This window comes from Pelophylax lessonae (genome assembly GCF_965119305.1).
Source record: "Pelophylax lessonae genome assembly, chromosome: 2".
Taxonomy (NCBI): Eukaryota; Metazoa; Chordata; class Amphibia; order Anura; family Ranidae; genus Pelophylax; species Pelophylax lessonae.
The window spans coordinates 559,380,964-559,397,506 of record NC_138769.1 but is presented as its reverse complement, the minus strand read 5'-3'; the positions used below and the strand labels follow the sequence as shown (position 1 = coordinate 559,397,506).

Sequence of the window (16,543 nt, the reverse complement as noted above, 5' to 3'; positions counted from 1 at the left end):
AGTTGTGGGGGATGAGCTGATGGAAAAAGTGAAACAGTGTATTAGGTAGAAGGCAGGTAGGCTTCTTTAAAGAGAAGGGTTTTTGGGAATCGTCTACAGATGGATAGATTAGGAGACAGTTGGACAGATTGGGGTAGGTAGTTCCAAAGGATGGGAGAAGCTCAGGAGAAATCCTGGAGGTGAGCATGGGAGGAGGTGATAAGGGAGCTAGAGAGCAGGAAGTTTTGGGAGGACCGAAGAGAGCGGTTTTGTTGATATTTTGAGATCAGGTTAGTGATATAGCTGGTGGCAAAGTTGTGGATGGCGTTATAAGCTTTTGTTAGTACTTTGCATTTTATTTGTTGGGTGAGTGGAAGCCAGGGGAGGGATTGGCAGAGAAGGGTGGAGGACACTGAACAGTTGGTAAGGTGGAGGAGTCTTGCAGCAGCATTCATTATGGACTGAAGGGGGGATAGTGTATGTACAGGTAATCCAATGAGGAAGGATTTGCAGTAGTCGAGGTGAGAGATAACCAGGGAGTGAATTAGAAGCTTGGTGGTGTCGTTGGTTAAAAAGGGGCGTATTCTACAGATGTTGTGGAGGTTAAGGCGGCATGATTTGGACAGGGATTGGATGTGGGCCCAAAAGTACAGTGCAGAGTCCAGGGTTACCCCGAGGACCCTGCCATGTGTGGAAGGACTGATAGTTGTGCCATTGATCTTGACAGAGAATTCAGGAGAAGGGGCACATGAAGGAGGAAATATTATGAGCTCAGTTTTAGATAGATTTTGTTTGAGGAAGTGGTGCGACATCCAGGCTCATTTGTCTGTTAGTAAATCATGATGCGTGAGGAGACTGATGGGGTGAGCTGAGGGGTAGAGAGATAGATTTGGGTGTCATCATCTTAGAAATGGAAGTGGAAGCCATGGGAGGCTATCAGCCGACCCAGGAAGGAGGTGTAGATTGAGAATAGTAGAGGTCCAAGGACAGAACCTTAGGGGACCCCATCGGTAAGAGGAGTTGGAGAGGAGTAAGTGGAGTTGTAAATGACACTGAAGGTGTGGTGAGATAGGTAAGATTCAAACCAATGGAGAGACCAAGAAAATTTAGTTTTTTGAGGAGGAGGGGGTGGTCAATTGTGTCAAAGGCAGCAGAGAGGTCCAAGAGTAGGTGTACGGAATAGTGACCACTGGTTTTAGCTGTTAGTAAGCCATTTGTGAGTTTTAGGAGAGAAGTTTCTGTGGAACATGTGCATGTATTGCAGAGATGTACTATTTTTTTTCTATTTAGGGAGGCCCAGCGTAAAAGAAAGCAGGACATCAACGGAGGGCCGGCATGACAGGGGTTAAAGGGTCATGGGGACGAAAAATAGTTAAAAATATAGGGAGATATATACTTGGTTTTAATTGGTTTAGGAAGGGGAGTAGGTAAGGGATGGGAGGAGTTGCAGGGGGGGGTAGATAGGCAGAAAGGGGGGCTGATCCTCAGTTGAAGGGAGATCAGCCAGGGGAAAACCTGCCAGTAGACTTCAGTCCTCTCCCTTTCTGCAAAAACCTCTGCAAATTGCAGCAAAAAGACAGAAATATGGGTGACTTGGAGGGGCTTATTTCCCAGCTGCTGTGGACCGAGGTATGGACTGGCTGCATGCCCAGATTGCGGGTATGCTAGGGGTAGTCAGCCAGGGGGCTGCAGAGCCTGCACCCCCTGCCATGACACGTGCTTGGAGGTCACGGCCTCCGAAGTGCCTGAGCCCTTCAGTGACTCCTAGGGTCCGGTGCCGCTGTAGGAGCCCCTATGGTAGTGTTTCTGGGGACCCTCCAGGACCAGCAGGGAAGCGTCGCCCGGCTCAGCCTCATGTGTGACATGGGAGGAATCCTCAGCCCCGGCGGGACCCTGTAGGTAGGGACAGGGCAGCTTCTCTTTCCTACTCCCCTACCTCTATTCCATTGGCTCGGGATCTGGGTGTTGCCTTCCCCCACTCTGGGGTTCGGGGGCCCAGCGTGAGATTGTGTCAGCGACGGGAGCCCGCCAGTTACCTGGTGCAGCCAGTGTCCCTCTCCCTTTCTTCCATCCAGCTTCTCCTGGGGACCTGCAACATTCGGCTGGCGGTGGGAGGAAGCGAGCTGCAGGTAGAGCGGCTTCTGGGTCAGTTGAGGTGGCTGTGCCTGTGCGCCGCTTGGATGTCCAGAGTGCTGTGCAAGTGAGGAGGGATTGCGGGCTCGGTTCCCGCGAACAGTGGCTGGCTGATGACGTTAGCAGACGGAGCCCTGGGGATGTCCTGGATGAAGATGGCGACAGCTCTGCGGGAGAGTTCATGGCTGGAGGACCAAAGGCACAGGGGGATGCTGCAGCGGCTGGGGGATCTTCTATCCCAGTGCAGCCTGGTAAGTCCTTTTTATCTTTTTCTGACTTTGTGTCTGGGGAAGGTTTGGTTCGGGTGCGGGGGTCCTGTTCGCATCGGGGGGGATGTCACTGATTTGGGGTCTTCTGGTGGCACTCTTGGATGGTGAAGTTATTGGTGGGTGTCCGGGAACTTCTTGGCCGCTTGGAGGATTCTTTGGGCCGTGCTTTGCCTATGGCTGCGTGGGTGCCCAGGGGAGCAACTTGCCCCCCGGGAGTTGGACCCCCGGGTGTCGTAGTGGATGGGGGGACTGTTGCAGTGGTGGGGCCTCCCCTTCAGTGGTTTTGGACGCGGTTCTGGCCGCAGGTTCCTCCACAGGGACTGTGTCGGGGCAGGCGCTGCAGCCTGCTGTGGAGGTTCCGGTGTCGGATACAACAGGTAAGGATTCCAAAAAGGAAACCAACAGAATTAGGCTGGCGGATTCCGCGAGATGTGAAGTTTATGTATGCTTCGAGGGCCCGCTGGGGGCGCATTTGAAGCCGGAAGTGAAGGAGAAGATTTGGAAGGGTGAGTACGTTGACATTTTTTCGTTGCTTCCGCTGGAAAAGTTTAACCTGGATAGGGGTAAGTATGAGGATAGCAAGAAGGAAGATGAGGAGAAGCGGCAGTATCGTTTGATCCCGCAAACTTTTAATAATTGGTTGCAAAGCCTTTGCGATTCTGGCGGGCGTAATAGGGGAGAAGGCACCAGAGAATTGCTCAGCTTTGTTTTGCTACCTGGATGCGATTGGAGAGGCTCATCGTGTCTACGGGGGACTAGCATGGTTGTGCTATGATGAGCAGTTTCACCAGCGGAAGGCTGTGCACCCGGCCTTGCGCTGGGATCATAAGGACATCAGCCTATGGATGAAGTTTATGACATCGATGCAGGCTAGTGGTCGGTTTTTTCAGTCGGGGGCTGGTGGAGCCAATACCCCAAGTCAACTGGCCAGTAAGCGGAAGGGGTATTGTTGGCAATACAACGATGGAGCTTGTAGATTTGGTTCCGGATGCAGGTTTAAACATGAGTACTCCGGATGTGGGGGCTCCCATTCTTTCACGCGGTGCACCCACAAGGGGAAGGGTCGGTCAGGTGACGCTGCAGGAAAAGGGGAAGACTCCGGTAACAAGCATGCTTCCCTTTCTAAGTAGGTATCTGGATCGCATGGCCACTCGCCTGCTGCAACAGGGTTTTTCAGTTGGTTTTCGGATTCTTGGCAGTCTTAGCTCCGCCCCTCCCCCTTCGGACAACTTGCGTTTGGCCCTGGCACATCCTGACATGGTGTCTAATAAACTGGCCAAGGAGGTTGGGTTGGGTCGCATTGGCGGGTCCATTCAGCTCTCCTCCGTTTCCTAACCTGGTGGTTTCTCCGTTGGGAGTGGTCCCTAAGAAGGAGCCCAACAAGTTTTGGTTAATTCATCATTTATCGTATCCGAAAGATGGATCGATTAATGAGCATATTATTCCGAATTTGTGTTCAGTTTCCGACGCCTCTTTCAACGCGGAGATGTGTTGGGTTAGGGGCTATGGCTGGGGGTCCCTGTTGGCTAAGACTGACATTGAGACCGCTTTTCAACTCCTTCCCGTTCACCCCAACAGTTTTCATCTGCTGGGTTGCAGGTGGCTGGGCGGGTTTTATGTGGACCGCTGCTTGCCAATGGGGTGCTCTATTTCCTGCTCGTTATTCGAGACTTTCAGTTCTTTCTTTGAATGGGTGGTCCGGGATGTGTCTGGAATTCCGTCTGTCATTCACTATCTGGATGATTTCCTGTGTATAGGCCCTGCTTCTTCCACTCAGTGCTGGGTGCTTCTTGCAATGGTGCAACATATGGCCGATCGTTTTGGTGTGCCCTTCGCTCCGGATAAGACGCAGGGCCCTTCAATAGCTCTGGTTTTTCTAGGTATTCTGATTGACACGGTGGCCATGGAATGCCGGTTGCCAGAGGACAAGTTGGTGGATTTGCAGGCTGCAGTGGCGTTGGCTAGGCGGTGTATAAAGGGGACGTTGCTTCAACACCAGTCCCTGCTGGGGAAGCATAATTTCGCTTGTTGCATTTTGCAGATGGGTCGAATATTTATTCTGCGGTTGGCTGCAGCTACGTTAGGGCTCCTGGGCATTGCATCAGAATTATGAGGGATCTCACGGCTGATTTTCTGGTCTGGTCTTATAATGGTAGGTCAGTATGGATATCTGAAGCAATGAGCAGTTGCGATTGGGAGCTTTTCACGGCTGCATACAGTGCGTATTTTGGTGGCCAGTGGTGTGCTGGGCCTTGGCCACAGGAGTGGCAGGAAGCGGGCCTTCTGAAGAACATGGTGCTGTTGGAACTATTTTCGATTGTGCTCTCGGTGGAATTGTGGGGTCCCTCTTTTAGGAACAAAAAGTTTATTTTAATTGTGATAACTTGGGAGTGGTGGGTGCGATTAACAGTGTGTCCACTTCCTCCCCCGGTAGTTTGTTTGGTTCTGTCGTGTTTACATTTGAACTCTTTTGTATTTGCGGTGCATATTCCGGGCTGTAATTCGGTGGCCGATGCTCTTTCTCGGTTTCAGTGGGACCGGTTTCGATTGCTGCCCCAGATGCGGCGCAACTAGGAGTTCCTTGTCCGGCATGGCTGTGGAAGATTGCCTTGGAGTGACCGCTGTGCTGATTTGTTGTTCGGTGAGCGAATCTACTTGGTCTGCATATTCTAAGGTTTGGGTGGAATGGTTTGGATTGGTGGGTAGTGCGGATGGGGTTTTCACGACACAGGAAGCCCAGTTTCGGGTGTTGTATTTTATAGCTAGAAATTTTGAGAATGGGGTCTCTGTGTTGGAAGCTTGCCGGTTTGGCTTTCTTGTTTAAGCTTTCCGGTTGTGTTGATTATACCAAGGATTTTTTGGTAAGGCAGGCTTTGAGGGGGTATCGGAAGGGCTGGCGTTCGGTGGCGTTCGGTGTCGTTTGAGTTGCTGCATTCTTTATTTGAGATTCTGCCTAGGGTCTGTTCATCTGCTTACGAGGTGGTGTTGTTCCAGGCGGCATTCTCTTTGACTTCTTTGGGGATTGCGTATTGGGGAGTTGGTTTCTTCTTCAAAATGGGGGACGGGAGGCTTGCTGACTTCAGATGTTGAGTGTGGGGTTGGGTCCGTGGCTTGAAAACAGACTAGGTGGGCCATGGAGTTCGGGTGGAGTTGTTTGAGGTACAGGGTTCTGAGGTGTGCCCCTTCCGGGCAGGTTCTCAGTTCAAGCCTTATTACTGCTCACTGCTCACTGCTGCACTTTAGGTGACCTTGCTGCTCTTTGCAATTCCCCCTAGCTTCTGCAATAACAACTGAAAGTGTACCCAAATTAGAAAATTTTACTATGCAGCACTATTTTCCTTTTTACAGCAACCAATTCATACTTTAGAAGTGTAGATAATAAATAAAAACATATTTCATATATGTGCAAAATATGTACCATCAATAAACTACTCAATCCTACTTTATGAGCTGTGTCCTCATTTCTTTTTTTTTTTATACTGTATATATGTGCAAATAAGCAATCCATAAAGTACTCAGTCCAGGCCATATTTTTCACCATATTTATATCTACATTTAATATCAGATGATATTTAAAAAAACAGCTGCTGGTTTGCAGCTGTGCCATACTCTTTCCATTTTCAGATGGTGGATTGAACAGTGCTTTGTGAGATATTCAAAACTTAGGATATTTATTTTTACAACCTAACCCTGCTTTAAACTTGTCCACAACTTAAACCCTGACCTGTGTGATGTGTTCCTTAGCTTTCATTATGCTGTTTGTTCACTAAGGTTCTTTAACAAACCTCTGAGGGCTTCAAAGAAAAGCTGTATTTATACAGAGATTAAATTACACACAGGTGGACTCGATTTACTAATTAGGTGACTTCTGAAGGCAATTGGTTCTACTATATTTTAATTAGGTGTATTGTAGTAAAGGGGCTGAATACTAATGCACGTCACACTTTTCAGATGGTCTATCACATGATATCCCAATAAAATACATTTACGTTTTTGGTTGTAATATGACAAAATGTGGAAAATTTCCAGGGGTGTGAATACTTTTTCAAGGCAATGTAATTTTCCCCCCAAGGAACTGAATATTTGTTATGTTTGTGCAAATCAATCCCTCCTTAACCACTTGCCGACCGCCGCAAGTACATATACTGTGGCGGTCAGCCCCTCACAGGCAAAGTGACGTACCGATACATCACTAGCCTGTGCAGGGCCGTTTGAAGGAATTTGGGGGCCCCAAGCGAAATGGACATGGAGGCCCCCCCGCACACACACAAAGCCTACAGGAACCACAGCATAGCCATACAGTTTAAGTTCGCCCACACTTATTTTTTTATTTATATAGAGTACAGTGCAAATACTGCTTGAAAAAATATATTAGAAATTTGAACATTTTAAACAATTGAACATTTGCAAAAAACACCACTGTACCATAAAATCAAATATACATTAAAAAGTAAAGTGCACAATAACTAAACCTAACATACTTACACACACACGGACATTAACATTTTTCAGTTCTCACAAACATGTGCAAATTATCTAAAACTGTTGTTTGCGAGCCTTGTTTTCTGCAAAGGCAATCACAATGTCCTCCATGTCCAAAGACTGGCGAACATTACGCTCAATTGACATAAGTGCCAGTCCTGTGAGCCTTTCTTGGCCCATGGTGGACCTCATGTAACTTTTTATCAGCTTCAAAGCTGAGAAGCTCCTCTCACCAGAGGCAACTGTCACAGGGAGAGTCAGGAGTAGACGCAAAGCAATGCTTAAATTACTGTACAAATCCAGTAGCTTCTCACTGTATATGTAATTAAGCATGTCAAATGGGGAAGTGGCTACATGGTCTGGAAAAGTGTAGAGAGATGAATTGATCTCAAGTGCCAAGTCATCAGCATCAATGTCATGGAGGGTTTGTTCCAATTTTTTGCAACGTTCATAAAGCTTTCCATTCTTTATTGTCTGCTTCATGTTGTCCTTTGAGAACAGAAAGTCATAAAGGTCATAAACACCCTTCAATCTTGAAAACCTGTCACTTAGGCTTCTGAGGGCAGTGTCAACCATGGGCAGAAAGAAGTCTCTTCTGAAAGTCTCGTCTGGAGTAGACTGAGTTTCCTCTGTACCTTCATATAGAGACTGTCTTTTCTTTTTACGCTGCCTTTTCTCAGGAAGGGTCATTTCCATATCCAGATTTTCTGCAATGTCTTTTGCATCAGTTTGACAGGAAGCAATCCCATTTTCCCTGAAGTCTTCAAGGTAGTCTTTTACTCCTTCTGTTTCTGATCTAAGTTTTTCCATGGAAACATTTGGACTTTGTAGCAGCTTGCTGACATGATTGATCTGGTACAAAACATTGTACCAGGTCATTGCGCAAAGCAGAAAAGACCAGGTCTTCAACTCACCATGTAAGCTTTTAGCAGTGGACATGGTCTCTGAGTCCCCCTTCTGTATAGCAATTGTCTGGAGTGCAGACAATGCATCCAGGATCTCTGGTAACTGGTATCGCACCACCTTCACGCAGTCAATCCGAGCTTCCCATCTTGTAGTTGACAAAGGTTTTAAAGTGAACTGCTTTACATGTTCCTTTAGAACTGCCCAGCGTTGCACAGAGGAACTGAATAAGTTATAGAGTCTTTGCAACACACCAAAGAAGGAGATGGACAGCACTGAGGACTTGGCAGCATCTGACACAACCAGGTTAAGTGTATGACTGCTGCATGGAATGTAAAATGCTTTGCTGTTCAATTGCAAAATTCTTGTCTGAACACCCTGTTTATGGCCCATCATATTGCTGCCATTGTTATAAGACTGACCACGGCAGTCAGAAAGACTCAGGCTGTGTTTCTGCAGGTGGTCAAGCAGGACTTCAGTCAGGCCCTTACCAGTTGTGTCTTCAACATCTAAAAATCCAAAGAAATGTTCTGCAATGGACACAGATGGTTCGCAATTGACTATTCTCAGAACAATGGAAAGCTGTTCCTTATGACTGACATCAGGAGTGCAATCCATAATAACAGAGTAATACTTTGCTCTGTGTACTCTTCTCACAATCTCTTCCAGTACCTTGTTTCCAATTAGTGCAATTATTTCATTTTGAATAGTTCCACTCAAGTAATGCACTCTTCTTCTTGTCTCTTGGTTTTGTATCCTTCTTATGTGTTCAGCCATAACTGAATCGAACTGTGCCATCAGTTCAACTTGTGCCAGAAAATTCCCATTGTGTGGGTCATACAACTCACTTGTGGCCCCTCTTAAAGCCTGGTTGTGTTCTGCTAAGTGACAAATTATGGCAATCACTCTCCTTATGACACCTTTCCAATGCTCAATCTCGATCCGCATCAAGTCTTGTTGTCTTTGATCTATGGTTGTATTGGTTTGCAGTCTCCTCTGCAGCTCATGCCAGTTTGTCATATTGTCACAATGCCCCTTTGAATATTTGTGTTCTTTTAAATGATGAGCTAGGTTCCTCCATGTACGGAAGCCACTGTTGCTTAAGGCATTGTCACGCTTCCCAAAAACAGTGCAGGCAAAACAGAACACGGAGTCTGTGCTCATGGAATATAACATCCATGTTCAAAGAATTTTCTCACCATTTTTCATGCTTCTCATGTAATTGTCATTTGTGAATCTTCGAGGTGGATTCTCAGAATTTTGGGGGAAAACAATGTTTGTGACTTGCACTGGTCCTTTTTTAACAATTTGACAGCGCACACTATCAGTCAGGACTGCTGGCCACTGCGCAGGGTCATCTGCTATAATGACAGTGTTTGTGGTACCTTGAGCTGTAGAGGAAACCTCAGTGTTGGGAAGCTGTGCAGACTCAATTTCTGTTCTGGATGCAGTGTCTTCCACTGTGAGAGATGGTATTGACGGTGTAGCTGGGGAAAAATAATGTTTTTATTAATATAATCCATCTGTTCAGGTACAGAATGCATCAGTGACTCTGAATCAGAGTCTCTGATCAAACTCTGGGCTGTGCAGGATATCAGCTATAATTATAGAGCTCGTGGTACCTTGTGCTATAGAGGAAACATCAGCACTAAGAAGTGATGCATCTGTTGATGTTGAGGATGAAGTTGATTGTGTAGCTGGGAAAATAATTGAAAAAAAAAAAACCTGAAATTACCTGTGGAGTACATTTTACCATTTCACTGTTAGCATATTGAAAGAGGTCACTATTAATAGCTCAGTTAGAGAAATTCACTCTACCTTCATCAGTGGAGATATCCTTAGGAAGAGCATGAGGGCTGAGAAATTTAAGCAAAGCACCTTGAGGGAGAAAGATGGTAACACTTTATAAATTACACCATTTGTACAAGACTGACAAGTAGAGCTATTTTATCCAGTGTAATTTATCACTTACCACTATCTTGTTTTTTCTTATCCTCCTCTTCCTTTCTCTTCTTCCTCTTCTGGCTTCCTGAAGCATATGTCCGCTTCATGACTGGTACCAGATTACAGTTGTGTTCCTTCTTCTCCTTTGTGCAATGCCAACCCAACCTGTTGGAATGGGAGAGCCCAGGAAAACAGGTGCAAGTGGCGGCTGAACACAACCATGGGGATCATTTTTTCTACACAAAAAGCATCATGGCCACATCATATAGTATCCATCCTCTGCTGTTCGCACAGGTGATCAAATACCACCAAAAGAAAGCTCTGTTTGTGGGAAAAAAAGGACGCCAATTTAATTTGGATACGGCGTTGCATGACCGCGCAATTGTAAGTGGTTAAGTGCCGGTGGTAAAGTGGTTAAATTTGAAGAGTGTACTATACATAGATAAGATAGATATGAAAGCATATAGGGCAATATATATAAAAGAGCAAATTCTAGTTAAAAGTGGTAAAAGTGCAGACATGGTAAAGGAGATGTCATAGGCTGTGCAGACATGGTACAGGACATGTCAGAGGCTGTGCGGACATGGTACAGGACATGTCAGAGGCTGTGCGGACATGGTACAGGACATGTCAGAGGCTGTGCGGACATGGTACAGGACATGTCAGAGGCTGTGCGGACATGGTACAGGACATGTCAGAGGCTGTGCGGACATGGTACAGGACATGTCAGAGGCTGTGCGGACATGGTACAGGACATGTCAGGGGCTGTGCGGACATGGTACAGGACATGTCAGAGGCTGTGCGGACATGGTACAGGACATGTCAGAGGCTGTGCGGACATGGTACAGGACATGTCAGAGGCTGTGCGGACATGGTACAGGACATGTCAGAGGCTGTGCGGACATGGTACAGGACATGTCAGAGGCTGTGCGGACATGGTACAGGAAATGTCAGAGGCTGTGCGGACATGGTACAGGAAATGTCAGAGGCTGTGCGGACATGGTACAGGAAATGCCAGAATTATTAGGGGCCCTAATACAATGCTGATCCCCCCTCCCCCTAATACAATGCTGCTCCCCTCCTCCTAATACAATGCTAACCCCCCTCCCCCTAATAAAATGATGACCTCCCCCTAATACAATGCTGTTTCCCCTCCCTACCCCTAAAATTTTTTGGGGGGGGTGGATCAGCATTGTATTAGGATGAGGAGGCCCCAGGGGAGGATGGCATTGGCAGATAAGCATTGTATGAGGGAGGCGGGTCAGCATTGTATTAGGGGGAGGGGGGGTTAGCATTGTAGTACTAGTGGGGGCCCTAAAATATGCTGATCCCCCCAAATGCAAGAGGTCCAGGTCCCCCCAGGCCCCAGCCCATTAACTCTTGCCTGGCTCAGATGGCTGTCTCAGGCTCTGCTCTGCTCCGCCTCCGCTCCGCTCCGCCTCTGCTCCTTCAGACTGAAGGCTTCAGTCAGTCTCACTCACAGTCAGACAGACTCCTGTGATGTGATGTGAATCGATCCGATCATCATGCTGCTGCTGCTGCTGCTGGCGCCACGTCTGCGTGCTGTGGGAGGGATCGGCGCTGTCAGTGAATGAACAACCGCCGCGCAGCCGCTCCAGACGGATGTGACGTCATGCCGCTCATAGCGGCTGACGTAGCAGGAAAGATCCATTACCGGAGCACAGCGGGGGCCGGGGCTGCAGCCGGCCCTGATGATAAATAATGTCAGTAGTCTGTGTCGGGTCTTGGGGCCCCAGGCCAGCTCGGGGCCCCAAGCAATTGCTTTGTTTGCCTGCCTTGACGCGACGGCCCTGAGCCTGTGAGACTCTGGGGAGCAAGCGCGCGCCGCCGGAGGTGCGCTCCCGCGTGGTCACGGACCCCCCCCGCGCGATGTCTGCCGCTCACTCACGATCGTCCGTGACAGCGGGAGAAAGGCAGGTGGCTGATGTAAACAAGCCGCCTGTCATTCTCCCCTATGTAGGAACAGTGATCATACGGTTCTACTATGTAGGACCGTTGATCATTGTTCCTACACCTCAAGTCACAGCCAATCACAGTTAGAATCACGCCCCTAGGGACACACACAGCCCCTCCCTCTCAAAAAAAGTTAACCCCTTCACTACCAGTGTCATTTTACAGTAACAGTGCATATGTATAGCACTGATTACTGCAATAATGTCACTGGTAACCCCAAAAGTGTCAAAAATGTCAGTCAAGGGTCCGCCCCAATGTCGCAGTCCCGCAAAAAAAATCGCAGATCGCCGCCGTTACGCGTTAAAAAAAAACAACAAAAATGACAAAAATCTTTCCCTTTGTTAGTAAACGCGATAACTTTTGCGCAAACCAATCAAAATACGCTTTTTGCGATTTTTTTTTACCAAACATATGTAGTATAAAATAAATTGGCTGAAAATGTTAAAAAATTTTGATTTTCACATTTTTTTGCGGAATTTCATATAAAAAATGTGAAAAATATTGTTATTTTTGCAAAATTGACGCTATTTTTTTGTTTATAGCGCATGATCAAAAAATCGCACAGGTGATCAAATACCACCAAAAGAAAGCTCTGTTTGTGGGAAAAAAAGGACGTCAAATTCGTTTAGGTACAGCGTCGCACGACCGCGCAATTGTCCGTTAAATTCACCCAGTGCCGAATCGCAAAATACCATCTGGTCAGGAAGGGGGTAAAATCTTCCAGGGCTTAAGTGGTTAAACAACAGGGGTTTTTTTTTTGTTTTTTTATTATGAATCCTTTTCAAGTCACTGTAATTTTTCAAAGATTGTGCAATAACACAATGGCCTTCTTGGACTTCAGGTTCCATTTTTACTATATGGGTTCTGAGACTGCCTTCCAATATGATATCGTTTTCCACACGGCTCAGTTTTATTTAACTGACATTTGATACATAGGAAATAAGGTTTTTTTATTTAAAGAGCAGTTGAATGGGGAGCCTAAATGTTCATCTTGCCCCTTTGGTGACTCTGTTCACCACTGACTGTATTTAATGGTAAATACAGTCCTGGGTAGCACATGTGCACTACAGCAAAGCCTACTTTGCTGACTGCTAGTCTAACAAGATCTGGAGTGAGATTTGTTGAGGTCACTATTGTGCTGCTCACTGTCCTTGCTGGGGTGAAAGCTGCACCTGAGGACTTACAGTACAAATATCTCCCTCCTTCAGCTTTATTTATTCTGTAGATCCGTGCTTTATATACCTCTCCTGGTGCTTCTTAAAGTAGAACTACATAAAGAAATATTGCAGCATTGTAAGTGCAATCAAAATTGATATAAAATTAAATCTCTGTTATAAATAATACATTGAAGTGCATGAAATAGTGATAAGTGTCCTTAATCACAAGAAAGTGTCCTTTATATCAGATCCAAATGCAAAAAAATGACAGTCTCAGGTGTCACCAGTTATATCTTGCCACCACCATATAGCTGAAAAACAAACTCACCGTAACTTGTTGCTGTCTAAATTATAGAACAGCAACAACGCCTCTAGCTGCTAATGTTCTTCCTCTCTGGTTATCAAGGTTAATTGAGAAAATGTGGTAGATCTCCCAATCCTTATGATGAGGTCATCAGGGAACTCTCAACCGATCAGGCAGGAAAATTACCAAACACAAGAGAAAGTACTCATAGTGTAGTATGTATTATACCATAAAAATGTAAAAACAACGAATAAATTCAAAATTAAAATAAAAATAAGTGACTTTGACTCACATCCGAAAACTGCCAAACTCTGAATGAAGAACTGGAGGCTGGACCTTAAGTAAAGTGCAACTAAAGCAAATAGTCCATAAAGTGCATACAAAGCATAGGGCAAAAGACACTTTCATAAGATGTCGCCACACTGGACTCTGAATGGCGGCTGGACCTCAGGTGTATAAACAAGCTTGATAAGGTGATTGCAGTTCTGAGAAATATTTATGGTGTGGACCTACCCAAGGACCAAATAAGGAAAAGATGGTCAGATCTGAAGCATCGAGAACAAGACTAGCTAGATCACATCCATCATCTCCTGAAAAGAAGTAAGCAATAGTTGTGTCTAAACAATATCTATATGTTTAAATTTGGTGTATGTATATGGTATTTTTAAAAGTAGATATAAAAAAAATACATTTTTTAAGGCGTAGATAGAATTTTTTCTATGTCTTTTTACTTAAAAAACATGAAGCTAAATCGAAACCATATACGCAGAATATTTTTTTTTCGTAATTTTTGGATTAATTCATATTTGTTCAATATTGTATTTTTAACTTAAAACAAGAAAAAAAAGAAAAATGCAGCTCAAGCAAAGCCAACGCAAGAGAAGAAGGGAGGCTAGCATCCCTGGCCCACCAACACTGGAGGAAACGAATGAAGAAATGCTCCCCAATGACATCCCACATTCCCAACAAACAGGTAAATGCTAACTGTGCCCCCTAAATCATTAATGCACAGATTTGTTCGGAGGTAACCATGTGCATTCTTACTGTCTTTTTTGTTTAAGGCTAGCAAACAGTGAACCAGCTCAATGCTAACTGCAAGCAATCATTGCCGCAGCAAAGGAGGATACTTTATTGGCCTTAGCTGCACACACCCATCTTTCTTTCCCCCACCCCCCTCCCCAAAGATATCCTCCTTCCACATCCACCTCCACTCTGTGCCTGGCTGCTGCCCCCTTCCAGGGCTGGTACACAACTTATGTACTGTACATCAGTGAACCAGGCCCATTACTAGTGCAGGACATCCAGATACTGGGCCACTGCAGTCACCAGCACCTGCATGATATGTCCCCACTGTCCCACTGCTCCAAACAAACTTTTAAAGCTCCATCTAGGCTCCTCATTGACTATTGGGAGTGTCTTGGATCAGGAGCAGAGAAGGAATAACATATTGTGTGACAACATTTACACAAACAAGGCCTATTGGCTAATAAGTGGCAACACATTTCTATTTGGGTATGAGACAAGGGGTGTCAGCTGCAGGAGGTTAGGGCCAAACAGATACACAAAGAGAAGAAAGTCTTGGAGAGCCGGTTTTGTACCCAAGTAAGTATTCTTCTAATATTGTTTTTTCTGTATTGACATGTCTAGTTTTTTTTTAGCTAAAAAGCAAACACCTGTTTGCTACATTAGCAAGGAGGGAAACCATAGAGTGCTGATGTACATAGTATGTAGCACCTTACCATGAAGAAGGAAGAGGTGTAAGGAGCTGTTTGTGTCGACAGGTAGCATAGTTTTTGAGCCCCAGACATGAGTGCAAAGAGAACAGAATCTCTGCAGTGTGTACATTCATAGTAGTATTGGGTTCCACCCAACAATGCACAGGGTAGGTAAAAGGTATTTAATTTGGCTTAAAATGAACTTGAGCAAAAAACAAAATTATTTCAGCCCGTCGTTGCCTTACTAATATTTTGTCTTATTAACAGGTCATGTTATTCACAGTTGTACAGCTGTGCCAGGATGACTGTTGATCAGTTGCATTGTTGCTCATAACTGGAGAAAATCAAGGAGGCTGCCACTGCTTTACAGCACAGAATGCAAGACTTTGTCGACCTGCTGGCTAAATTCAAGTTTCCACTTGCGTTGTATTATATTTTGTTTATATTTTGTGCTTAATGTTGTATGTTCCCACTTTTTAAGAATATTTTATGGAAGTTTTAAAAATAAAAAGTTGAGGTGCAAGAGGTGCAGAACCATCTACACAGTTTTTGGACATTTTTTTGCATATTCATATTTTAGTGGCCTCAAAGTGCCGCATTGCTGTGCAGATCACATACGATGTCTGTACGATGCGATTTCAGCCATACAAAATGTATGGCTGAAACCACATCACATTCGTACCAAAATGGTGCAGGACCCTTTTTTTGGTTTGCACTGTTTTTTTACATGCCTGCTTAACCCAAAAAAAAGCAGAAATATGAATGAACCCAGATGTTCTCCCCCACAATAGTTTGTTGTTAAACAAGCCTTCCTTACACCTTACAACATCCCCTGTGAAGTAAAAATGTGCTGACACTACAATGTGTGGCTTATTATTTCTTGGCTTAATACCTGTAATCTTACAACGTTGTCTCATTTAAATTTACAAACATGCTCTTAGTACATGTTGTCAAACTCACGCAAATTGTAGCTTGGCAATTAAAAAAACTGATTTGGCATTAGAAATATTGAGCTCAAAATACAAATCATGAGAGTTGACATATGTAACCAAATGCACATGTATCTTTAAGGCTGCATTCACACTTGAGCGTAGCATTTTCGTGCGATTTTTACCGCGATTTCCAGGCATTTTTTTTCAGGCGTTTTTGGAGGCAGGCATTGACATCTATCAAAAAAGCTGGTAATCAGCCCAAAAAGAAGCTCATGTACTTTTTTCCCCTACAGGCGTTTTGCTTCAGGCGTTAAAATGCTCAGATGTGAACAGGGGCCAATTAAATGAATGGGGTTTTACTTCTTGGGCGTTTTGGAACGTTTTTTTTGAGCGTTTTTGGAGCTGAAAAACGATCAAAAACACCCAGGTGTGAATGGAGCCTCAGAATTTGGATTATCTTTAAGGAAAAATGTTGTGTGTAAAAGTCAAGAGGATATAGAGACCTCATGGATAAATTAAGTTATAATTTCACTATTGGAGCAAGTGCCAAAACAAACACAGATTTTTGAAGATATCTATTACACAGCGAGGGAGAGATAACAGTAAAGAAACACACTTATCAATTTATTACCAAAGCATTAAAAAAAAAAAAAAACAGACATACATAACACATGCCGAAAACAAAACATGTTGCATTGTGCATTTCACAATTCACAACAAAACAAACAAACCACCCCCCCCCCCCCACCCT

The 16,543-nt window shown here is 45.0% G+C and overlaps 1 protein-coding gene across 1 annotated transcript; it reads right to left on the bottom strand.

The window, feature by feature from the left end:
• Nucleotides 1-6,917: 6,917 nt before the first annotated feature.
• LOC309548183 (zinc finger MYM-type protein 1-like) lies at nt 6,918-8,786 on the bottom strand (the record flags this gene model as incomplete). The annotated part of the gene is made up of 1 exon (XM_082248139.1): nt 6,918-8,786. One exon carries the CDS (start codon nt 8,784-8,786, stop codon nt 6,918-6,920), a length of 1,869 nt encoding a protein of 622 aa, XP_082104265.1.
• Nucleotides 8,787-16,543: the final 7,757 nt, after the last annotated feature.